The 26422-nt window shown below is 47.9% G+C and overlaps 1 protein-coding gene across 3 annotated transcripts in view; it reads right to left on the reverse strand.

Moving 5' to 3' along the window:
* Positions 1–26422, reverse strand: part of LOC144161486 (uncharacterized) — a 78169-nt gene that overhangs the window by 32073 nt on the left and 19674 nt on the right. For all 3 annotated transcript variants that reach the window (XM_077692148.1, XM_077692147.1, XM_077692146.1), the window contains exons 7-11: positions 25493–25678; positions 22250–22385; positions 19423–19607; positions 14931–15026; positions 7741–7861 (exon numbers count right to left, since the gene is read on the reverse strand). In XM_077692148.1, coding sequence (XP_077548274.1) covers positions 7741–7861; positions 14931–15026; positions 19423–19607; positions 22250–22385; positions 25493–25678 — 724 coding nt within the window. The remainder of the gene's footprint in view (positions 1–7740; positions 7862–14930; positions 15027–19422; positions 19608–22249; positions 22386–25492; positions 25679–26422) is intronic.

A 26422-nucleotide genomic window follows, 5' to 3' on the forward strand; every position in this document is an offset into this window, starting at 1 on the left:
ATCTACGGTTAACAACAATTAAAAGCGAAGAACGAAGCTGCACAAACCGCTAGCGGTCATAGACGGTTTAATAGTGCAGCCACTATTTTGAAGTCTCCATCGTTGCCTACGCCAGCGCCCTCTATGCTTAGGCTACCGAAGCCTACTTTAAGCTTTTTTTTTCTACGCGTCATTGCTCACGGTGCTGCTGCGCTAGGTTGTGCTCGCTGATAACCAAATTAATATTTTGTTCGTGCATCGTTAGGTGAGTCTTGTAAGCAGCATGAGCACTCCAAGAGAAAGAAAAGTGTTCCGAACAAGAGCCTGAGGAAGCTCGGTGAAACTGACAGCCACCGAAGTGTGATGGATGCCATCGATGTTCTGCGGAGGCACGCAGGTGCACACGAATGTTTAAGACCTTGTTAGCGCTGTCAGCATACGAGCGTCACGTAAAGCCCGCCCTGGTCAAGAAACGCCAAGCACTGCTTACGGACTTCTTCACTACGGCTTGAACATCGAGTGCTGGTGGCAATAAATTGCTCTCTTTGAACGTGGTCATCTTCGTTTCACCAGCGTTCATTAGACAGCTGCGGTGCGGAGAAATCAGTTTCGTAAGGGCTCAGTGGGCATAAAAGTAATTGCTTAATCGAATTTGGCCGGAAGATTTTTAATGTAAGCTTTCCGCTTTCCGGATCACGTAAGCGCTGCTCCACACAGTGAAGCGGTCCGCGTGTACTCCGCTCAACTCGCAATCATGGTTTTATCTCGAGTGTTGTGGTTGAATCACGCGCCCATACTGCGGAGCCCTTGTACATGGAAAAAGTCTTTCGAAAGTTTCATAGCATCCTTCCGCTGTTGGCCCGCCGCGCCTAAGCCTACCACTGAATGGACGAAAAGAGGCGTAACTTCGAACGAGCACCTCGGCGGGGTGAAGTTCACGGGACATGGACGCGGGTTCAATTGACTGCCACACGTACACGAAAAATGACCAAAATGAAAAAAGAAAAAGTGGAAACCTAGTCTGCTATCATATTTAATGAGGCGTTGCGGAAAAAGCACCGGTTTTACGATGACACATGAACTACCGTCGGCTATCCGAATTCCATTGCCCAAGTGTTTCGCGGCCAGTTTTAGTACAAATTTCGCTTTAATTGGAAAAGTAACTACATAGCAGTTGTTGCCTGGAGAAGGCCAAAGTGTTAAAACCCCAATAACTGGTTAAATTAACTGTAAAATCGAAACCTCGATTTTACGAAATTCTCGATTTAACGAAATTTGCGGCCCCAAGTACGACTTCGTTATATCGAGGTTTAACTGTAGAAGGCGAAGGCGAGGGCGGGAGGCAGTGTACACGCTAACCAGGAAGGAGACTAGAACAGAAACATAACCTTTGGGAAGTTATATTACCGCGAAAATTGCAGGAATACTGCCGCGAACTAGGCATTGGGTTTGTTTGTTTGTTTATGTTTTGTTTTTGCTGCCCGGCCACGCCCGGCTGTGTTATCTGTGTCCCAAGCGAAGCAAGTGTTCCATTCTTTATTTTTATGCCGCACGGATTATCTCATTCCAATACGGACAGCGTTTTGCGCTGACGTCACTAGCCTAGAATAATCTACATGATCTGCATGAATTTGATCTGCAATGTTGTGAATGTAAATCGACGGTTCGAGAAACACTCGCGCTGAAGAGCAGACGCCGCAGTATCCGAATCGCCGACGCTCGCCCGCACACGTCACTGTGTTGACTGCTGCTTCGCCGCCTGTGTATTCTTTGAGTTGTAAGGGGAGCACAAGTTCACTCCAATAAATGTGTTTTCATTAGGGGTGTGCGAATATCAATTTTTTAATTTCGAAGCGAATTCGAATAATAAAAACGAAGTTCGAATCGAATCGAATATTTTTCGAATACGAATACTTATTTTTTTTGTAAAATTAATGTTTTCACCATCTAGAGACACAAAAACTGCAACTTTATTGCACAACAAATCACACAAAGTAAAATTAGGAATTACGTATACACAATACCATTGCACTCAACAGGTTAAGGTCTGCACTCACTTAAATGTTAACATGGAGAAAGGTTAACTGCTCGACATGTTCGGGGAGCAGTGACAACCTCCTGCTCGTCACCACTTTACCAGATACCGAAAACAGCCGCTCACTTGAGACACTAGTAGCTGGCATGCCCGAGCCCGTGCACATTGCCGCGCGCTGATACAGTGAAATCTTGATGATACTAATCTCGCGGGACTGCGAAAAATATTCGTATCATCCGAAATTCGTATGAACCAACGCAGACCAAAAAATTTAGCGCTGAAAAAAGTTTTCGTTTATTTCTTTTCCTACTTTCGCGTGAAGAAATTCGTGATTTCTTCTGCTTTTTTTTATTTTTTAACCCCCGTGTCGCAAAGCAGTCCTTTCTTGAGCACGTAAAGTTTCACGCTTGTCTCCTCACTCGCTGTACCAAGCTCGCTACACCAGCTACACGCCGCAACAGCTAAGCGTGAACCGCATGGTGTGTTTTTGCACGCGATTCGCTCGCCTCGGCTCTGCGAGCGCTGTATTTTCACGCCCACATCGACGATTTCGCTCCCGCGGTAGCGCCTACCTCGGTCAGAAAATGACGCACGACGCGCGCGGCAGAATGGAGGAGCCTGACTACTTGCGATGAAATCGAGACAGCCGGCTTGGCTCCGCCGGAGATGGTTAGGCTTAGCACCCCGACAAATATTTTGTGGGCGCTTTCACTAGCGGCGCGGATGATGTTTTATAGTACCGTTTTCGCAAGCATTATCAGCTCCTTTACCGCACAAGCCACTTCGTGTCTCTCTTGAGCCGCATTTTAAAGAGTGGTTAGAAGCGGTCGCTCGAGCGCCCGCGCCACTTCGCGGCTGGAGCCGACGCCATGTTGACGCCGCCGGCCGCGCCGCGCGCAGTGTGGGGGTTGTTTCGCGGCGGTGTCAGCGCGTTGGGCGTGCGCAGAGCGTTTTCGCGAGCAGAAAACAACAGCCCGGCCGTTTCTGGAGAAAGAGTGACAAACAGGGGAGTGAGAGCCGTCACTTGCTCGTTCGGCAGTCGGGTGCCTCGCCGGCTCGTTCGTATCTTCCACCGGCCCCGGGCAGCGCAGGTCCGTTCGTAACAGCCGAAATTTTTCCCATTGCAAACGATGCAATTTCGCCGGGACTTCTCGGAAATTCGTATCATCCCGAAATTCGCACCCCCAGAATCGTATCATCGAGAGTCCACTGTAAATAAACACCGATACAGACACGCTCTGAATTTTTTTTTTTTTTTTAAGTTTTGGGTGGTTCGAATATTTCGAACAATAAAAGTGTCGTTCGAATCGAATCGAATACCAAAAAATTCGAATCGAATATTCAAAGTTTCGAATATTCGCACACCCCTAGTTTTCATTCAAGGCAACTGCGTCATCTTTGGCTTCGTGACAATACATTTTTAAAAGGTAGAACAGGGAAAGAGGAGGGTGTCCGCATGCAGGCACAAGCAGGCCGGCACGTCGGCCTGTGGGGGAGTACACGCATCTCGTCTCGGACTTGAGCCCGCGAGACTGCGCGCTCCTTGCCACTGAAGGCAGCGGCCCCGTCGGCAGTGACGACCTAGCTCTGAGCAAAGCATGGGGACACCCGTGGTCCCCACATGGTTCGCACCAGGTCGACAGTCTGCTGATTAGACACTGTGCCCGCAAGCGTTGAGAACCGGTTTACAGTCGAACCCCGCTACAACGAACGCCGCTTCAACGAAATTTCCGCTTCAACGAAATATTTCCAATTCCCCGTCAGCTAGCCATAGAAGTCAATGCAACAAAGTCCTCGCCACAACGAACCATTTGTCAGGCTTGCTTTCGCTTCAACGAAATTTTCGATGATTTGGGCTGGGTTTGAACAACTATTTGACAATAAAATAAGCATAGCGCCAGCTATCTGTAACTTTTTATACATTCAGGACGCTTAGTTTCACCGAAAATGCGCGTTGCGACCACACCGCCACCCAAAACAAAACAAAAAATAACTCGTATAACTCATAGGCGCACGCCATTGCTTGATGGTGATAACGATGTGGCTGGCCGTCTTTACACGAGGCGCAGGCCCGCTTCGCCAAGGCGGAGCCCCAGAGCTACAGCCAATCCATATCCAGTTGAAATTGCATGAATGTGCTACGCTGCTGGCGCGGTGCCGTCATGTATGCATTGTGAGCAGCTGTCCTTGCCATTTTCCTTCTACCATTCTTCATAGCCAAGAGCGAAAATCATGTTTGCGCGTTTGGTCTTGAAGCCTAGTCATCCTATCTTAGTCGCGAGCGCGCGGTCCTGTTAAATGCAAGCGCGCGCGTCTTGCCTGCCAAGGTCAGTAGCTGCCGTGCCCTGTCAGAGGATAAGATAACGGCACTGCTCCTGCCACAAGCGAGAGGGGGGCTTCCCAAGGCCTAGCAGCTATCTGCAAGTAATCAGCTCGGTGGGCACGCCTTGTTGTACAGCGCTACGTTTTGCGCCTGCATATCTTCACCCCCCTCCGTAACGCGTTCTTTGGGTGGTGAAAAAACATAACCATTGGTATGTTTGTTATCCGAATAAACATGAGTTATTGCGCGTCACTCCTTTTTCTAAACATTGTATTATGCTGCCAATGTTGCGGAAACGCACGGGGCTATTTTTCTGGCCTTTCCGTGGTGTGTTGGGGCAGATTTCGCCTCAACGAATTTTCGCTTCAACGAAATTTTTTGCACGTCCCGTCAATTTCGTTGTAGCGGGATTCGACTGTATTAGGAAAATCTCGCAAAGAGCGACAGGCTCGTAGCGAGCCCAGGTCGAGCGCGGAGATCCCAGAACACACACCGATGACCATAGTGTGAGGACGACGATGTGCGTGGCGAGCGAGGCAGGTGGCACTGGCCTGCCACCTGCCTCAACTCTGCCAACTGCCAGAGTCTGCCAACTGCCAGAGTCTGCCAACTGGCTCGTGGAGCAATGAATGTTGCAGCCCAAAATGGAGAATGAAGTACAGAAAACATTACCCAAATAAAAAGAAAACAAAAAAAGCGCATGCGATCGAAGTTTGCACCTGCTAACTAGAATACAGTACATATAGTGATTCAAACCACTTGGCCATTATACATTTTTTTTGTTTCACGATTTTGAGCAGCTTAGACAAGTATTTCTTGAATAACACTTGTGCAGCAAGCGTCCCTCAACCCACCAATATCTTACGACTAGTGACTGTGTCCCTTAGGCAAAAGAAGTGATCGCCCTAGATTTTCTACTACAGACAAATCCCGCTACAAAGAAATTGACAGGACGTGCAAAAAATTTCGTTGAAGCGAAGATCCGTACAGGCGAAATCTACCCCAACACACCACGGAAGGGCAATGAAAACAGCCCCGTATATTTCCGCATCTTTGGCAGCATAATAAAATGTTTAGAAAAAGAAGTGACGTGCAATAACATCGTCTTTGTCCAGATAACGAACATTCCAATGGTTATGTTTTTTACCCGTACGGAAAGACAGTGTTATGGAGAGGGCGGGGGGGTGAAGAAATGCATGTGCAAAACGTATTTCTGAACAACAAGGTGTGTCCACCGAGCTGATTACTTGCAGATAGCTGCTAGGCCACGGAAGCCCCCCCCCCCCCCCTCCACTCTTGCTTGTGGCAGGAGGGGTGCTGTTTTCCTATCCTCTGACTGGGCACCGCAGCAACCGATCGTGGCAGGCAAGCCGCGCACGCTTGTATTTAACGCGACTGCGCTCGTGACTAAGATAGGATGATGTGGGTTCAAGACTAAACATGAAAACATTTTTGCTTTTGACTTTGAGGAATTGTAGAACGAAAACTGCAAGGACGGCCGCTTACAACGCATACATGACGGCGCCGCACCAGCAGCAGAGCACATTTGCGCAATTTCAAGTGGATACAGATTGGCTGTAGCTACAGCTTGGCAAACAGGGCCTGCGCCTCATGTAAAGACGGCCAGCCGCATCGTTATCACTGGCAAACAAAGGCAGCCAACTAAGTTTGTTTTCGTTCTGGGTGACGGTGTGGGCACGCGGTGCATGTTTTTGGTGAAACTACGTGTCCTGAATGTATAAAAAGTTAGATAGCTGGCGCTATGCTTATTTTATTGTAAAGAAAATGTTGAAACCTAGCCTCAATGAGCTAACTGTTGAAGCGAAAGCAAGTCAGACAAACGGTTCGTTGTGGCGAGGACTTTGTTGCATTGACTTCTACGGCTAACTGATAGGGAATTGGAAATCTTTCATTGCAGTGGAAATTTCGTTGAAGCGGAGTTTGTTGTAGCGGGATTCGAGCAGGGTACCAGTCTCACAGGCATATGCAGCTCACAGCTTCAAAGAAACGGAGTCAGTAAAGTCCTGTGCACTTGTGTAAAGCTACTTTGACTTCATAGACCTACTAAACTTGATAGTCTACAAACTAAAACTAAAGCCACATTCTTTTGTGTAGAAACCTTGTTGTTACTTAGTTATAACTGAGCAAACAAATTGCCTAACCTGCCAAAGTAAGCGTCACACAGGAAAAAGACATCGAGAACAGCACTTTCATATTGATATTTTCACTAAATAAAGTTGCATCTCAGTGATACAATTCTGGGCAATACGAATTTCGGGATGATACGAATTTGTCCCGGCGAAATTGCATTGTTTGCAATGGGAAAAAAATTCGGCTATTACATAAGGAACTGCGCGGCCCGGCGGAGCCGGACTGCCGAGCGAGCAAGCGACGGCGACGTATGGGACCTGCCTCCCATCTTTGTCACTTTTCTGGAACGGCTGGGCTGTTTTCTGCTCGCGAAAACGCACCACGCATGCCACAGGCACACTGACACCCCATGGAAGCACTCGCACGCTGCCCGCGGCATGGCCGGCGGCGGCAACATGGTGGCGGCTTCGGCTGCGAAGTGCTGCGGGCCGCTCGAGTGACCGCTTCTAACCGCTCTTTAAGGCACACACGAAGTCACTTGTGTGGTAAAGGAGCTCATAATGTGCGCGAAAACGGTACTATAAAACATCCATGCCGTTAGTGAAAGCGCCCACAAAATATCTTCCGGGGTGGTAAGCCTAAACATCTCCAGCGGGGTCCCCTGGCTGCATGGAGGAAAGAATACTCCATGGCCGGCTGTCTTGAGCGCTTCGCAACTGCCGCCATGAGGCGCGCGCATCCCCATTGGTGCAAGTCGTCAGGCTCCTCCCACACGCGCGCAATGCCAACGCGCACGAATCGCATGCAAAAATGCGCCATGCGGTCCACACCTTGACTGTTGTGGCGTGTAGCGAGCTTGGGTACCGCAAGCGAGGAGACAAGGGCGAAGTTTTACGTGCTCCAGAAAGGAGATGATGCGGAGTTTTACACGCTTGGCGACATGGAGGTTGGGGGGAAAAAAAAAAAAAAAGCAGAAAAACATCGCGGATTTCTTTACACGAAAGTAAAAGAAAAAAAAAAACGAAAAAAAATTTTTAGTGCTCAATTTTTGGGTTTGTGTTGGTTAATACAAATTTCGGATGATACGAATATTTTTAGCGGTCCCGCAAGATTTGGATCATAGAGATTCTACTGTAAACTCAGCCAGAGTGGTCAAAACAACGCCTAGGGACTCCAGAGCGCGAGTAATCCCACAATGTTTACAAATCCCTTCAGTGTCAATTTAAATACAACAGCACAGCAGTTCTGCCCAGGTGCTACTGCTCCAAAATCTGCCTAGCAGGAGCCGACCAAAGCTCCAAGGCCCACATACCTGAGCATAGAGTGATCAGGAGGGGTCGCAAGGGTTGGGCGCCCACCACGCCTCCGCCTCCGAGTGACCATAGGTGGCCTGACGAAATCCGGACTGCCGCTGGTCGACGGGCCTGCTTCTGCTGTAGAAGGTGGACACGGATAGCGTGGGTCAGGTGTGGCCTGCACCAAGCCTAAACCCCCTCCTTGAATTGTGAGCGAGCTGACCAAGCACCAAAAGTGATCAAGCTTGGTGAACAAGTACAGTTGACAACGACAGTCAAAACAGAAATCAGTGTATAGATATCTGATCTGGGGCATTTGAAGCTGTGCATTACTAATTGGAATCTTACTAATAAAGCTTAAATTTCTTCAAGTTTTTCACAAAGGTGTATTCGGCACAATAAAGTTGTTCATTTATTTCTGTAGCTTCATTAAATATACAGTAAAACCTCATTAAAACAGACACTCAAGGGACCCAAGAAACTTGTATCTTGTAACCAAGGTCTCTTGTATGCGAAGTTGCTAACATGGTGATCATTGGAAAACCAACCAAACCGTTTTCATTCAGGTGTCTTTTATAACCAATTGTCCCTTGTAACAGTAACTCTTGCAACAAGGATTTACTGTATCTACAGAAATGACCGAACATTCATACCCTATCCAATGAGAAAAAACTGCGTATGGTGAAAATCTGTACATATACTTTTCGGTTTTAGTTGCACTCAAACCTCACAACGTAACAGGTTACGACGAAGCAAATGAAATTCCCTTGAAATCTCCATAGAGAACCATGCATTTGAAACCTCGTAACGAAGTAAAATATGCCTGACAATGGATATAATGAACAATATTAGCCTCCCCTTTCAACAAAAAACCCTCCGTGGTGCGTGAGGTGCTTTGCGGAGTTCCACACTCGTTCGGCGCCGCAGTTTTAAAACTCCCGCGTTGACATGTACGGCCGAGCGAGCCATCCTCCTTGCTCAGTCAGCGGGGTGGAGCAAGGAGCACGACTCTTAACGTCAATGCCGACGTGCTATTGTCGCAGATGTCACCGGACAAACTGACGCAAGCAACGAAAAAGACGCCGTGGTCTACCATGCCCTCACGTTCGACGTGCCAGTGCCGTATGTCGCACGCACTCGAAGCGGTTGACCTGCGTCATTTCTCCGGTGCCCATGGCGACGGCGAAAACGGCATCAACGCGTTGGTCACCACTGAAAAGGAAGTCTTTCACTTGTGATGTCCGAAAGAAAGGAGAATCACGGACTTTTTTCCAGCTGTGTCTAGCGGGCAATAAACTACCGTATTTTCCGGTGTATAAGTCGCGGTTTTTTTCTGAAATTTTTGTTGGTGCATCTTATCCACCGGTGCGACTTATGTATGGAATAAATCCGGTTCGTGGCAGCCATGCGTGGCCAGCATACGTTGAGACAGCTCTATGGTCTAAATGAATCCAAAGCCCACCGCCACAGCGTGTCTCATAGCCCATAAGTCGCTTCGGGGCGTTAAAACCAAGGAATTTGCAGCTTTTTCTAGTCAAAAACAATGATAATGGCCTGCGACAACCTCGCGCCACTTTTGGCCATGCGCAGTAACTACAGTTCAGAATAAATTCAAAGTAACGTCAAACTGGGTTGCGAAAACAAAATGCAGTTCATAAATTATTACAGAGAGTTACTCTGAAGGAGGTAAACATGCTGCCAATTTTTAAAATGACAGCTTGCTGATAAGTTTCGATTTTCGGGCCACTTCTGTTCGTGTCACTTCCGTCTGCCATGACACCTTTGTTGCGATGATTTACGACAGCACACAAGAGACGCGAGATGTTTGGAGAGGTGGCCAAATGGCTCTCCGACTCTTGGGACTCCATTTCTACAAAAACAGTTGCAGCCGGGTTGATAAAGGCCGGAGTAATCCGGTCCGCGAGTGCTGACGATGTTGGCGAAGAAGACATCAGTGAGTCTGAGGACGACAGCGATGCACCGGCAGAACACCCACTTGAAGTTGCTGAACTGTTATTTGTTAGCGAGTCGGAGGAAGACTTCAATGGTTTTGCCTAAAAGCCATCTGTAAGTACAGTGGGGTCCACTGTTAAAGGGAAACGGCGAGCGCGTGGCCACTGCGCTCCGCGAAGCGCCGGCGCCAAGAAGTGGCGAGAATCGGAGACAGCCGGCACATGCACACTGACCGCATGGGGCCAGAGAAGCCGCTCTGTCGTCTGCTACGGCGCTCCACTTTCGCAATCGTAGGATGTGAGCAGCTGGGCGAAGGGCCGTAGCCGACGACAGAGCGGATTATCCGGCCCCATGCGGTCAGTGCGCATGTGCCGGCTGTCTCCGATTCTCGCCACTTCTCGGCGCCGGCGCTTCGCGGAGTGCAGTGGCCACGCGCTCGCCGTTTCCCTTTAACAGTGGACCCCACTGTACATGCCATCTGTGTGTATCAATAAACCATTTTTGAAAAGCTCTGTCTAGACTTTGGACGGTATATGCACGTGTCTAGCCATCCTTACCGGGGGATGCGTTCATAGGCGGTGGCCGCCGCAACCAGGTACTTTCACCGCACTTTCTAACGATATGATTCACTACGAGTTTGCCTAATTAACAAGTGCGTCTTATATATTTTATATGTTATATATTTTATATGTTTATATGACTTATATGTTTTCTTTTTGGAAAAACTCATTTTGAGGGGGGCGTGACTTATATAAAGGTGCAACTTGTAGACCGGAAAATACCGTAGGCAGTGTGCACATTGAGCAAGCAAAATACTCGTCTTCTATTCAATTTCCTCTGCATACGTGGTCGCGTAGCAGTACAGTCGACCGCGAGGCAGTTTCCTTTTTTGCATGCGTATAGTTGTGTACCAACTGAACATACATTGCCGTAAACTGTTATAATTGATATAACGAAATAATGAATATAACAAAATAATTGTGGCTCCCCTTCAACTTCGTTGTAACGAGGTTTGAGTGTAGCTACAGAGCCCAGAAAGGACTAGTGAATGGCTTTATTGTGCCTGATACACCTTTGTGGATACAGCAGCGCAAAAATTAGAAAAAATGTGAGCATTATTAGTTCTTTAATTAAAAGGTGAACATTAGCAGGATGACAGGCTGTAGGCGCTCAAGTCATAACCCAGGGGTCAAAAAGAAGGTCCCCTCCACCCCGTGTTGTCAGAGCAGTGCTGGCTACCACCCCGAACCGTCAGATACAGTTGTGCGAAATACAAGTGCCCGAAAGAGTAGCGGAGAACACAGTTGCCTAAATGGCTGAATTGGTACAGCTGGAAAGGCCGCAGCCATTACTGTTTTGTACTGCGCACATGCGTAGTAGAGAGAGTTGCACACTGTTCCACAATCGTTGGCACTATCCCCCCTTCCTACACTTGGGCCACCGACTTGGGCAATGATGGCTGCTTTATATTGTAGCAATAAAAACGGCTTTTGGGCTGGTACGGCCATCTTATCGAGAGCAAACGTGCTTATCGCCACACACAACAAACGCACGCTGCTCAGTGGTAGCCGGCTGGTGTAGCCCAAGCCCAAGCCATGCCGCCGTGCCACGAGTCCCCGCCAGTGACCTATGGTGCCTTGATGCTTGTCCGTCTACATCGAGGCACCCTACCTTGAAAAAAAATTGTGTCTCTTCGTGGTAGTCTCTGCGAGGCTGCCTCCACGGCCGCATGCAGCACAGTCTTTTGTAAACAAAAATGGCGGTGGCCATGCAAGAGGGCTGAGGCAGACGTTTACACAATTCAAGCCCGCCAAAAATGCATTTGAGCATTTTTTGCACACTGTTAGCTTCAAATTGGCAGATAAAATGGCGAGTGAACTTGCAGCAAATTTCATATCACTGTCCAAAAACATTTTGTTGCCAGGTGATACGAGATACATGGACTGCTATGGATGTTCGGTAGGGATGGGGAAATATTTCGTTGCTGTGGGAGTTTCGTACTCGTCGGATGTCGTTTTTTTGGGGTTTGACTGCAAGTCTTTCCACCACTTGAAGCATAAATGGCTGCTCTATCATGCCCTCGCATTGCATCGCACTTCAGAAATGGCAACGTTGGCTAACTCCAAAGCCAGCACCTCACAAACTACAATTTTAAGGTTGAGAAATCTGTAACCTTGCTTTGTTGTGCACTGCATAAAGGATGCACCAAAGCTTCATACGGCTTTTCCTGAATAACCAGGTTATAAAAAGGGAAGTTAATAATAAAAAAAAAAAACAGCCACTTTATTTCAGCCTGCGTGATGCGATTGTTGGCACCCAGTGCTTGGTGCACAGCCTTAGAGGCTAGGCAGTTGTCATCTGGATTCATAAAAGGACCTTACATAAAGCAAATGTACCGTATTTTCCGGTGTATAGGTCGCAGTTTTTTTCTGAAATTTTCGTTGGTGCGTCTTATCCACCGGTGCGACTTATGTATGGAAGTACAGTTAAACCTCGATGTAACGAAGTCGGTAAAATTCGTAATTTACTTCGTTACATTGAAATTTCGCTACATTGAAATTCGCGGTTATAATGAAGTGTTCATCCCGTGAAGCGTTTCCTGAAAAAGAAAACGTGGCGCGCATACACGGCTGGCGCACTGTTTCTGTTTCTATCGGTGCTTAATCGTCTACGCGGGCATCAGCGTGATTCGCATGGAGCGTTTTCTTCCCGAAAAAACGCGCCCCGCAAGCCACAGGCGCGCTGACGCAGCCACGGAGACCACTCGCGCGATGCGGGTAGCTCCAGCGACCGATTCTAACCGCTCGCTGAAACGCAACTCGAGGGGCAAACGAGAGGGGTATGCGAGAAAAAAAAGCGGATAACGTGGGCGAAATTTTCACTGTAAAACGTCATACGCGCCGCTTACGAGAGCGCCCATCAAATACCCTTCGCGACGGCCTTATCGTCTAGCCAGCCGGCATCCCCGAGCGCTTCGAAGCTCCCGCCATAGGGTGCGCGCCTCCCCATTGGCGAAACTGGTCAGGCTCCTCCCACTGCTGCGCGCAGCGCGAGTCACTTCCCGCCGCCGGCACGCAATCGCGGACGCCGGTGTGAAAAAAAAGAAAAAAATGCACGTGCAAGGCTCATAAAGATTCACAAATGCTTGCTGGGACAACGAAACCCAACAAGCATGAGCGAACTCGAACGAAGTGCAAAGCGGCGGCTTGCGGCGGCGGCGGCGGCAACGCCAGTGGCGATTAGGCTTACCACCGCGGAGGATATTTGATGGGCGCTTTCGTAAGCGGCGCGTGTCACGTTTTACAATGAAAATTTCGCCCACGTTATCCGCTTTTTTTCTCGCACACCCCTCTCATATGCCCCTCGAGTTGCGTTTCAGCGAGAGGTTAGAAGCGGTCGCTGGAGCTACCCGCATCGCGCGGGTGGTCTCCGCGGCTGCGTCAGCGCGCCTGTGGCTTGCGGGGCGCGTTTTGCGTTTTTGCAGGGAGAAAACGCTGCGTGCGGTTCACGCTGATGCCGATTAAGCCGTAGACGATTAAGCTCCGACAGAAACAGTGCGCCAGCCGTGTATGCACGCCACGCAGTTTGTAGGCAAGGGACTTAATCAAAGACTCCGTGGCTCGCTGCATCCGCGGCATTGGGCGACCCGTGTCGCCGTTCGCGTTTTATCGGGACCCCATTTCGGCGCTTGCGTCTCCCAAAATCTACTTTTACAACTTAAATATCGTGCCTCGTTCTCCATGAAACTTCGTTACATTGAAATTCCGGCAAACGGGACTTCGTTACACAGAGGGTGAAAATACATGGTGTGGATACACTTGAAGTTACAAAAAATTCCGTGGTTCGTTACATCGAGGGTTTCGTTTCATTGAAGTTCGTTACATCGAGGTTTAACTGTATTCCGGTTCGCGGTGGCCACGCGTGGGCAGCGCACGTTAGGAGACACAGCTCTATGGTCAAAATGAATCCGAAGCCCACCGCTACTGTGTTTCTCATAGCCCATATGTCGCTTCAGGACATTAAATCAAAGAATTAGCAGTTTATTCCAGTCGAAAACAATGATAATGGCCTGCGACAACCGCGCGCCACTTTCTGCCATACGCAGTAACTACAGTTCAGAATATATTCAAAGTAATATCAAACTGGGTAGCAAAAATAAAATGCAGCTTATAAATTATCACAGAGTTACTCTGAAGGAGGTAAACGTGCTGCTAATTTTTAAAATGACAGTTTGCTGATAAGTATCGATTTTCAGGCCGCTTCCGGTCGCGTCACTTCCGTCCGCCATGACACCTTTTTTTTACGACAGCACGCAAGAGACACGCGACGTTTGGAGAGGTGGCCAAATGGGTCTCCGACTCTTGGGACTCCATTTCTACAAAAGCAGTTGTAGCCGGGTTCATAAAGGCCGGAATGATCCGTTCCGCGAGTGGTGACGATGTTGGCGAAAAAGATATCAGTGAGTCGGAGGGTGATAGCGATGTGCTGGCAGAACTCCCACTTGAAGTTGCTGAATTGTTTGTTAGCGAGTCGGAGGAAGAAGACTTCGATGGTTTTGCCTAACGCCGTTTGTAAGTACATGCCATCTGTGTGTATCAATAAACCATTTTTGAGAACTTTGTTCTGTCAAGACTTTGGACGGGAGATGCACGTGTCTAGCCCTCCTCACCAGGCGATGCGTTGATAGGCAGCGGCCGCAAAAACCATGTACTTTCGCCGCTCTTTCTAACGATCTGATTCACTGAGTTTACCTAATTAACAAGTGCGTCTTGTACACCGGTGCGTCTTATACACCGGTGCGACTTATATATACGTTGTTTTTTTTTTTTTTCGGAAAAACTGTCATTTTGAGGGGGGTGCGACTTATACAAAGGTGCGACTTATAGACCAGAAAATACGGTAGTTTAAATACTTATCCCTCAGCTCTGATCATTGGACTTTGCAGATAAGCTAGCAAAGACGAGTTACGCTGATTCAATGGAAACAGTTCCACCCAGCAGGATTTAGAAATTTTCCTCAATAATCGCGATGTTAACAGGAGAGCCAACCACTATGAGGCTGTTTCAGTCCAGCGGCCGTGGTGCTCAAACAAGTTTCCATTTCACCAGTTTAGTAAATAAGCTTCCTCCTAGAAGGTTGCTTTCCTTCTGGCATACCCACGTTGTTGCATGCCCAGCAAACAGCAGAGTGCATTGAAAACTGGTCGCTCTCAAGACAGGCGGGCAAAGCCTGCAAAGGCACAAGGCGAGCTTACTGTAATGCGGCGGGGAGTCTGGCAGGGGCACGGCAACTGCACTTCCGCTGCTGGCTGAGTGAGGCCCATGGAGCGACGACTCCTGGGAAGCGGAGTCTACAGGCAATGGAAAAAGTGAGGAAATGCCGCCTGAAACAAAACTAACTGGACCCAATAACAATAGGCCCAAAAGCAAAAACGAACCAGAGGTAAGGACCTCACCTTACAGGTAAGGTCCTTACCCTACCTGTGAGGTGAGGTAAGGGCCTTACCTGACCTACATTTAAAGGCCAACTGCAACGAAAATTTACCTGCCCCAAATTCTGCTTCAACGCGTGGTATGCACCACTAAAGTCTCTTGTGACCTAATTTTAAACTCCATAAACGTGCAGCTTTTTTTTTTATTAAAACCGTTCGAAAACACACCACTTCAGCCGACGCAGCACCTAGCGGAATGTCGCCACAACTTGTCGCCACTGCGGTGAACTTCCGGATGCGACGTGCCAGTCAGGACTCCCGTGCGGTCGTCGCCTCCCCTCAGTAGACCTTTTACGTGTGGCCCCATGCGAGTAACAGTGTAATTCATGCCTCTTGCATGAATAATTGTTTTCCCGCATTTCCATAATGCGAGAAGCTGAAGAAGCTATGGGTTGCTGAGACAAAGAGCAAATTCGACGAGTGCCGGGGCCGGTCTACGAGAGGCAGTACACCGTCAGCGAGCGAGTACAGCTGTTGCACACCAGCCGATTTCGTGGTCGCGACGGTGGCAGCAGGCTCGGGGCCGACTAGACGAGCACGCGAGACGCGTGAACGGCCTACGCGAGGCGATACGCTGTTGGCCGGATGGTCGGTGCGTCGGCGCGCAAACGACTACGGCAGCCGTGAGGCGCACTGCAAGCTCGCGGCCGGGCATCTCTATGAGTGCGCAATACGCAGAACGGCTGACGCAAGACAATACGCTGTTGTCGTTGCCAGTCGAAGTGCAAACAAGTACGGCACGCGGCGAACTGCACGGGATCGATTGAGTTCAAACAACTTTGTCGAAAAACAAATAAATACTAGGCTCTGTTTGCAACATTTCTCTTGCCAGTTAGAAAAAAAAAATGAAAAAGGGGGCACATTTGGCAGCACTGTCTCGGGAAAGGTCAGTATTTCACAATGCCAGCGAAGACACTGCAGTGCTTTTGTCAATACATGGCACCATTATCTAAACATTTAGCGCAGGCATCTTGCTAACAAATAAAACTGCCTGTGTAAACAAAACTAATAAAATTCTGGATTTGAACTTTGATAATGCGCTGAAACCGAATTCTTACATGCTAGCCGGCATGTTTCCACGCCTTCCTCTTACGGTAGTTTTTTTTTTTTCTCTCTCAGAAACACAGGATAGTTTAGTTTTATGGAGCGTTTTATACAAATACCCTTTTAGCGCACACTCCGTTCATTGCTGGACGGGGGCAAAGGCCCTGTCAAGCTGCCGCTTGCAGCTTTTCCTTGCCCCTTCGATGTACCTTTTTTCACTTCGATGTAACTGTGAGTGAAATAAACTTTGATTTGATTGGATATTGGCTGTGCCGGTGTTCATCTAGCGCTCAACACTGCCTTTTGTGCGCCGATTCCCTAGCTCCCAGCTTTGCCACGACGCCTCGCGGTGCCTTTGTTTACACATTACCGGGCGACTGCAGGCGCCTCTCAGCCACTCACAGCGAAGCAATAATGGTTGCACGAATTTCCCAACTTCGTTTCACGCATGTTTTAAACGTGAAGAAACGGACGACCCGAAACACATCGAATGCACGCTGTCTTCTCACAGGCGGCCGTGGGAGAATCCGCCGGCTGCGCCCACTCGATTCCCGGGTAACATCACTCCCGGCCGTCCGTAATGGCCGCCCTTTTTTTCCAGTTTCGGTTTGGAAAGAGCGTTTTTAATCTTCGTTTACGACGCAGCGAACCATATTTCGGCCTCCAAATTTTGCAGGTAGCAATTTTTAAGGTAATGCTACCATAAAATAGAGCAGTTAAAAAGCCGAAAATTTCATTGCAGTTGGCCTTTCTACCTTAGAATGAATACCACGTTGTATTTAATGCATACTGCTCCGGAGTAGAGTTCCGGAGTAATAGGGCTCCGGAGTAATCTTGACCACCCGGGGATCTTTAACACGTGCCTAAATCTCGAACACACGGGCATTGTTGCTTTTCGCCTCCATCAAAAAAACAGCCACTGTGGCCGGGATCAAACCTGCATTCTTGGGCTCAGCAGCACAATGCCGTTGCCACTGAGCCACTGCGGTGGGCCAAATGCACAGTATTAAGAAGGTTATGCCCTGTACACATAAAAAAAAAAAGTGGCAGAAATGACTAGCAATAACTTTCACACACTTGATAGGAACAACCATAGTATTAATATACAGTTAAACCTCGATGCAACCAACTTCAATGTAACGAAATCCTCGATGTAACGAATCGCGGAATTTCCTGTAACTTTAAGTGTGTGCACACCATGTAGTTTCCCCCTCTGCGTAATGAAGTCCCATTTGCCGGAATTTCAATGTAGTGAAGTTTCACGGAGAACTAGGCATGAAATTTAAGTTGTAGAGGTAGATTTTGGGAGACGGAGGCGCCAAAATGGGGTCTCAATAAAACGCGAACGGCGACACGGGCCGCCCAATGACGCGGAGGCAGCAAGCTCTTTGCCTACAAACTGCGTGGAGTGCATACACGGCTGGCGCACTGTTTCTGTTTCTGTCGGAGCTTAATCATCGACGCGGGCATCAGCGTAAACCACGTGGAGAGTTTTCTCCCTGCAAAAACGCAAAACGCGCCCCGCAAGCCACAGGCGCGCTGACACAGCCGTGGAGACCACCAGCGCGATGTGGGTAGCTCCTACGACCGCTTCGAACCGCTCGCTGAAACACAACTCGTGGGGCAAACGAGAGGGGCAAACGAGAATAAAAAGCGGATAACGTGGGCGAAATTTTCACTGTAAAACGTCATACGCGCCGCTTACGAAAGCGCCCATGAAATATCCTCCGTGGTGGTAAGCCTAATCGCCTCTCCTCTGGCGGGGGCACCACCACCGCATGCCGCCGCTTTACCCTTCATTCGAGTTCGCTCATGTTTGTTAGGTGTCATCGTTCCAGCAAGCATTTGTGAATCTTTATAAGCCTTGCGCGCACGTTTTTTTTTCACACCGCGTCCGCAATTGCACGCCAGCAGCGGCTTCTGCCTCAGCGCTGAGTGACTTGCGCTGCACGCGGCAATGGTTTTGCCAATGGGTAGGCGCGCACCCTATGGCGGGAGCTTCGAAGCGCTCGGGGATGCCGGCTGCCCTCGCCAGAGACGATTAGGCTTACCCCCGCGAAGGATATTTTATGGGCGCTGTCGTAAGCGGCGAGTATGATGTTTTGCAGTGAAAATTTCGCCCACGTTATCCACGTTTTTCTCGCATGCCCCTATCGTTTGCCCCTCGAGTTGCGTTTCAGGCGAGCAGTTAGAAGCGGTCGCTGGAGCTACCCTCGTCGCGCGGGTGGTCTCCGCGACTGCGTCAAAGCGCCTGCAGCTTACGGGGTGCATTTTTGCGGGGAAAAAACGCTCCATGCGGTTCACGCTGATGCCCGCGTAGACGATTAAGCTCCGATAGAAACAGAAACAGTGCGCCAGCTGTGTATGCGCGCCACTTTTTCTTTTGCAGGAAACGCTTCACGGGATGAACACTTCATTATAATCGCGAATTTCAATGTAGCGAAATTTCAATGTAACAAAGTAAATTACGAATTTTACCGACATCGTTACATCGAGGTTAAACTGGACTAATAGTGCAAGTAAAAATACCGCACTATGATTAAACTTAGTGATAATAATGGTATACAGACAGGGAAGCAGGAATTCTTTTCACGTAAACAGTGTCTTAATTTGCACTGAATAATAGATATTACAAAGTATGTCTCATTACTTCATTATAGGTCATTTCAATATAAGAAGACATGTAACTGCTGCTATATTTGACCCAAACATTCCATTCAGCCTATTTTAATGAGGCCGAAGAACTCCGGTTATTACAAATGACCATGCACAAAATGACCAAGAAAAAGAAAGGGCAGGATTTTTGTTTAACAATATGCACATGCTGTTTCAATACTTTTGCCTTCAGACATAAAAAACAAAGTTCAAACAATCAAATGCTTATTTCATTTGCATGATCAAAGTTTTCAACTATTTTCGAGCCACTCAGTGAATGTTTTTATGAAGGACGCTAATGACAAGAGGCAATCACAGTGCCAAGAGGGATGCTCTTTGTAGGCTAAAATGGACAACAGAACTAATGAATGTAGCGAACTCATCAATTAAATGGTAGATGTGAAAAAAAAAAAAAAAAAATGTAACAAAGTTGCTTCAGCTTCCTTTTCAATTTGGCTGCGACGAGGTTGTACTCCTTCTCACGGCATCCACGCAGCCGAATGAAGGGCTAGCAGAAGTGGAGCAGGCCCCAATTTCATCCCAGCTGACGACTCACCCGCACTGGCAAAAGGGCGCTTGGACGGCCAGTAGCCCTGCCAAACCCTGCCAAAACGGGCAAAGTCGGGCGTAGGCAGGGGTGGCAGCACTGCCTCCACTGGCCGGAGAGGACTGTTGCCCAGACAGCTGGATTCGGAGTCCGGGTGCCCTTGGCCGGTCGGGGTGCTCGTCTGGCAGGGGCCCCTACGGCAGAAGCAAGCACACGGTCCACTTCATCTTGGAACGTGGTTTTCTGGCATGTTTTAAGTGTTGGATGCTCCAGCAGTTCAAGGTTTCAGAAGTGACTTGTGGTAAACGGAGTGGAGTTGGCATGGACTGTAAGTGCATTTGCACACCCCTATTTCTGCACAAACAAGTGGGAGACCTGAAGAAAAAAGCTACGTGCATACTTCACACTGTGAAAAGGCCACAGCAAAGCTGTCTTGGCTGTACGCACTTAACATGCCCAAATGGTAATCACTGAACATTCACTCGGCAACGAGGCACAGTGACGGAACTGGCTGTTTGGAGCAGCACTTGTAATGTCTGCTGCAAAACCACATTTTTTCAAACAAGTTTTGCAGAAAGTGTTTTGACTATTGCAGCTATGACACAGACTTGTTGAGACCCTGCAGTTCGACACAGTGTCATCAAAATGCTGCAAAAAAAAAAAAAAAAAATCGTATAGACTTGCAACAAACTAGGACGCGTTTGAATAGAGATTTTTGGTTTCGACGCAAATACGAAGCAATTAATGATTTTGTTTGAATAGCATCACCATCATCAGCCTATTTACATCCACTGTGTAATGAAGGCCTCTCCCATTGACCTGAACCCATTCCTGTCCTGCGCTGCCTGGGTCCATTCCTTGCCTCCAAGTTTTCTCATTTCACCTCTCCATCGAGTTAACGGCCTTTCCCTTCTTTCAGACCCGCCTCTTGATACTATCCGTTCTGTTACCCTAGTGGTGCGTGGGTGTTATTTCGTCTCGCCACAAGGCCAGCCCGAAGTCCATTTCTTTTTCATAATTTGAATTATGATATTTTCTGCTAGAGTTAGTTCCGTAATCCAGGCCCTAAGCATTACTTTTATCCTTCGATCCATGGCTTACCGAGCCGACCTAAGATTACTTCCCAGTTTAGTACAACGCCAAGTTTCCGCTCTATGTGTCATCACGGGTAGAACGGGTAGATGAGCTGCCATTATAAAAATGAAAACAGTTAAAAAGCCTTCTGATCAACACTGTATTGGCGTGAAATGGAAAGAAAACAGGAGTAAACGAAGAAAGTAAGCTCATTGCTTTCAAACTTAATTAGTGGGTTTAGGTAGTCTTGGGCAGTAACTAGTTACTAGTAATGCTTTACCGGTAACCGGTTACTTTTTTCAGCCCCTTGTAACTGCAACTAGTTACTTTCAAGTTATAGTACCTTGTAACTGTAACACTTTTTTTACACAGTAACTGTAACAGGAAATGCCGTTAGTTACTTCCTTTTTCATGGAAAACAACCTAACAGCAACACTCGTTGAAGACCGATGTACAGTTCAGGCTTTGCACTTTTCGGACTTTTTCGTATCTTCTCCAGCTCTCGCCTTTCCCCAACACGGCTCCCCTCACAGTTTCGGAGAAAAGGCTGCTAGTAAGGCTATTTTCCCTACAGAAGACCAAGGTCAGAGGTCGGTCCTCTTGAGGTGATTCTTAGTTTTGTTTTCCTTCCCCTCGAGTCGAGCAGGTGCAAAAAAAAAAAAAAAAAAAAAAAGAAACTGGCAACTAGATCTTTTCCAAATAGCAAGCTGGCCTACCCTTGTAAAGAAAGACTAAAGCCAAGGGGCCCACCGCGAACCTGGCACATATGACACGAAGGGTGCATCAAAAAACAAGCTGATGAAACAAAATTGGGCATACACAATGATCGTTGTTGTTGGGCTTGAGTGTGCCCCCCTTTAGGTTCCGTTTGTCTAGGGTTTTACCACGCAAAATTGACTTTCCGCTCATCTTCGTACGTTTCTATTAAATAAACCATGATTGGTTTGTTATCCATAACGTAGTTTTATATAGTAACGAAAAAGTTGCTACTTTTTCACAGTAACTAACTGCAACAGAGTTACTTTTTTCTCGTAATGTGCCCATGACTGTTTATGTAGAGGAAATTACCATCACTAGAAATAGCAAGCGTGTAGTTCATTGTGAAGGATCTATTTTGCTTGTGTTTTTGTTCTAGCATTTTTCAGGAGGCTAATGGCTTAATTCCCATATCCTGGTTCATTTATTTAAGGGGTCACACTGGTTTTAAACCAAATTTATTTTTGCATTAATGATAAAAATTGGAGGACATATGTGGTTTTTCATGCTGATTGTAGATATAAAGTTTGTTTTTGTGTAAAATGACTACATTCAAATTTATTAGGATTCTTATATTTGATTTTTTGACAGCTTTTGTAAAAGAACTGCTGGAATGATGCAGCTGAACAAGGTACCAGTGAACTGTGCACAAATCAAGGAGTGCAATAAGATTAACAGTATCATTCTACCTGGTCTGTAGCAGATATTACGACCGTTTGAGGTATGGGCTAGGAAGGTGGGAACCAGAAAAACTCGTTTTGCTTTGAAATTTGAAATGCAAGTTCGAAAACAAGACACCAGTGACAGACTCTCCTCTATGCGGGATTGAGAAACTATGTCAAACATGTCTTTTGGAGAAAAAGGAGGAGGGATGGGGAGGGTTCCCAAGAGGGCACCACTTCGAATCAAAGTACACGGGGCATCCATGCCCTCGAGAGCCATTTCTGTGAAGTCAAGAGGCAAGGCTTGAAAGAGCAGCACCAAATGTTCGAAGCAATTGTCTTACCCCGGGGAACAGTACAGGGGAGAAGGCACCTGGAAGGTGCCTGCAACGGCCCTCGTGACGGGCGTTTCCCTCCTCGCATGTCCTCGGCCGGCCAGTTCCAGACTGTCTACTGCACCAGGCCCACGAGGTTCCCCTCCTGGGAATCAATGCGGTTTCCTTCGTGGCAAGCAATGCAGCGAAACAAATGCACAACACCGAAAAAGGAAGATACACACCCAAGAATGTTAATTTGAAGGTTTTGGTTCAAAAAGGTGGAGGACATTCAGCAGAAGACAATTCAGAATTACAATGAACCATGACCCGAGTTGGTGCCACTCAAGTGGACTGCACTGATGGTGGTGTTCCTTTTAATACTTCTTTGCTGCCATTTCCTTGCTCCTTCACTGCAGTTAAAGCAATGCTTCTCCAGAAGTATTGCACCGTTCAACTTAAACTCCATGAGCTCGCACCATTGGCAGAGGAAAACTGCACAAAGGTACAAGACAAGCAAGGATACAGAGCTCAAAAGTTTCTCCCTTAAATAGCTGGATATAAAACGAGGTCAGCCCTAGCGCAACCGGCACTTAGCATCCACTGTGAAACAGCATTAAAGGGACACTGAAGTTAATTTGTCAAGCTCCAGTTTTTGCTTCCACTGCGTAGACTGGCTCAAATAAACACTTTTCATTGTTTATCCGGTTGATAATGCGGTATTTATTTTATAAAGCCCGAAAGAAGAAAAATTACCATGTTGGCAGCCGCACCAACAACAGCCGTGACATCCATACAAGGTGCTACGTGATTGGATGATGTCAAAGATTAGAATTCAAACCAGTTTCGGTTTCGGTTCTGTGAAACAACATGCTTGGCATCCAACATTACTGACTGATTGGAGGGTTTATCGCGCCAACGCAACGCACGCAATGAGGCGCGTCGAAGTGGAGGGCTCCGGATTACTTTTGACCACCTGGGGATCTTTAACGTGCGCCGAAATCTCGTATACACGGGCGTTTTTGCTTTTCGCCTCCATCAGACATCCAACGTTATCATTGGCTGGGCATTCTCAATATCTCAATTCTCAATTTGCATAATGCACTTCTGCCATGTCAGCTGTAAATATTTGTATAATATTATCAACTGTAAATTGTTGTCAGCTGTATAATGTTGTCAACTGTAAATTGTAACAATCACTAGCCGAGGCGTATGCAGTGGCCGAACGCTTCACGGGAGACGCTAAAATTCGATGCGATTTTCCCCCCCTTTGGAGCTTGCCTCATGCCTGTATCGTAAGAGGCATGGTTCCCACCAGGCCAAGGGACTGATTTGGGACTGTGCCCGCTAGAAATTCTCATTGGCAAGTTCTCGTTCACAACACCCCGCCAACGAGAACTCGCCAGTGCGTCAGTGTTAATCTGCACGAGATCCGTGCATTCACTCGTGGAGCAACGAACGTTACAGCACAAAATCCGCGAATTCAGTATAGAAAAAATTGCTAAAAAAGAAATAAATTAAAAAAAAGAAGAAACAAGAAGAAAGAAAGAAAGGAAACGCGCTATCGGGGATTCGAACTTGCAAATTGCAAAACAATATACCTAGTGCTGCAGACCACTTGGCCATAAGCCAGTGCTGCCAGTGGCAAAAACACAAAGCATATAACATATAGCCAGTTTACATTTTTAGTTAGTTTTAGCATCCCAAGCAGCTTCGATACACATTTCTTGAGTAGCCCTTGTGCATTAAGCATCCCCCAAATTTCCACAAATATCTCGTCTAGCGGCTGAATTCATTAGGCAGAGAAGCGTTTGCAAATGTGTGGTCGCGCTGCTGACCGCTGTGCTAGTTCACCCAGCGCAAAACGCGATTCCCGCACCTTGGTTTTACACTGTACGGTAAGAGTTTTGGTTAATTTTAATTGTTAGCTATATTAACTTAGCTGACTTCTCCTGCCTTCAATTGGCCTTATTTTTCTACTAGCTACCACTCAGCGAAGCGTCACATATGCGCTTGTGTGAAGAGACTGACTTAGTTTGTAGACTGTATCAAGCCCTAACTAAAGGCGCATTCTTCCAGGCACAAATGTGTCTTGCCTTAGTTTCAACTGAGCAAATAAACTGCGATGACCTGCCGGCAGCCAAACGACAAAACGCTAGGCTGACTCATTCTGTTGGAGGGTTGGCGAGCCGTGCAGTAGTGCAGTCAAGCCAAGCCATCTCATATAGCCATGATGCCCACCTTTTATCTGGAGCTTTGTTGCAGAGCCACCGCTCTAATCAGAACTGCCTGTACCTGTGCTACTGCAGTATCTAATCCAGGAAGGCTGAAATTTGCGCTCCAACTGAACATTCAGGCAACAAATATGAAAGCAGGAAATCAACCTGTAGCAACAGTAGCATCACGTTACCGTCAACTTTGCTGAAACACAGTCACCTCTGTGCACTCTTGTGCAGCGCGGCAGCTCGATTTGATTGATTTTGATTGATTGTATGGGTTTAACGCGCCGATGCTACCCGGGCGATGAGGCGCGCCGTAGTGGAGGGCTGCGGATTAATTTTGACCACCTGATGATCTTTAACGTGCGCTGAAATCTTGTACACACGGGTGTTTTTGCTTTTCACCTCCATCAGAAAAGCGGCTGCCGCGGCCGGGAATCGCACCCGCGACCTCGTGCTCAGCAGCGCAACGCCTTACCCACTGAGCCACCGCGGCGGGTAAAGCGGCAGCTCACCACGGGGCTTGCACCTGTTGGCATGAGCAGTAAACCAGCCTCCTCCCGACTCTGGTGCCTCGCTCCTGGTCCCCTAATGCTAGGCTTCCAGAAATCAAGCCGCCAACAAAACGTGATGGCCTCACACGGAGCAGGAGGATACCACAAAGCTGCTAAGGCTGGTATCTGGCATCAAAAGGACCCCCCTTATTTTACCACAACAGCACCTGTCCAGACCTAAATAAACGCAGCTTTGTACACAGCCTCTCGATCCTAGAAGCTGTGCCGATTCTGTTTGAATTCTCTTCTATTTCTGCAAAAAGAAAGGCTGCCAAGACCAAGAGTATCTCGAGCTCCTCAAAAAGCGTTTTATAATCAAGGGCTTTTAATGATTCCAAGGAGCCATGCGATCCCTTCATCCAGCTACACGTGACTGGGAACCGCACAGCACATGAAGCAGCAGCTGGGCAACCATGCACAGAAATAGCTCCGCGAAGCAAGCTTCCAGTTTACACATCGCTTGGGAATCTTCCACAAACAATCCAACCGCTTACCCTTACCCTTGTCTTGGCCGGGAGAGCCATGGTCAGCCTGCTCCCATGGCGCACACCTGCTGTGCAGCACTGAGAGCGGCCCTGGATCGCGAGATGGGACCGCCCGTTCTGGACCCACAGGGCTGACCGGCACGTCGTCTGGCAACTGCGGAGAGTCCCCACGTGCCATGGACGGCCCACAGCCACCCTTGCCTGCAGCAGAAGGCCACGCAAAGGGGACCCTGAGGGAACTCCAGAGATGCGATAGGATGCACAAACTAATCGCCGCTTTTTTTTTGGCAACCACTTTGCGTCCTGCCAACCCCTGTCCTACTACATGCTATGGAACACCGACTAGCACACCAGCCCTTCCTGAGCAGCAGGCAAGCACATCTGGTGGCTGTATCCAGAGTTTCCAAACAGGCTGACAGAAGCTCAACACAAGTACCCACGCACCAACATTTTAGTGGCTGCAAAGGGATTTTCTTGCATTTCGCCCCAAACTGCACCAAATGCAGGGTCAAGATGCCTTAGTTCAGCATTAAGAGGGTGGCAGCTTTTCAATTTTTTCCCTTTGTGTTGACATTTGATAAACAAGCGCCACTGCAGCACCATGGGCACTCTGCGACAAGCACTTCAAGGATATTTCCGCAAAATATTTCTGGGAAAAAATTTGCCCCCAACTGTAACATTGTGACGAAGCTACGCATGCAGTTACGCTACAAGAAAAATTGGTAAATGAACGTGCAAAAGGGGCACAGTTTTACGAGGGGTGCTACTAAATTTCGAAGCCATCAGACGCAGTGCTGCCCACCTTGTCAAACACCTACAAATTAATGTCTTGTCTGGAAATTGCTTCAGTTCTTCCCCTGCATGCTAATGACCAGCCCACCTATCACTGTGGCACCACTCGTTTTTGTCATGACACTCTGTGGAGGGATGGGAGAAAAAAAAATG

Source organism: Haemaphysalis longicornis, unplaced genomic scaffold (genome assembly GCF_048455015.1).
Source record: "Haemaphysalis longicornis isolate Haplotype H1 unplaced genomic scaffold, Haemaphysalis longicornis Haplotype H1 scaffold_117, whole genome shotgun sequence".
NCBI classification, from domain to species: domain Eukaryota; kingdom Metazoa; phylum Arthropoda; class Arachnida; order Ixodida; family Ixodidae; genus Haemaphysalis; species Haemaphysalis longicornis.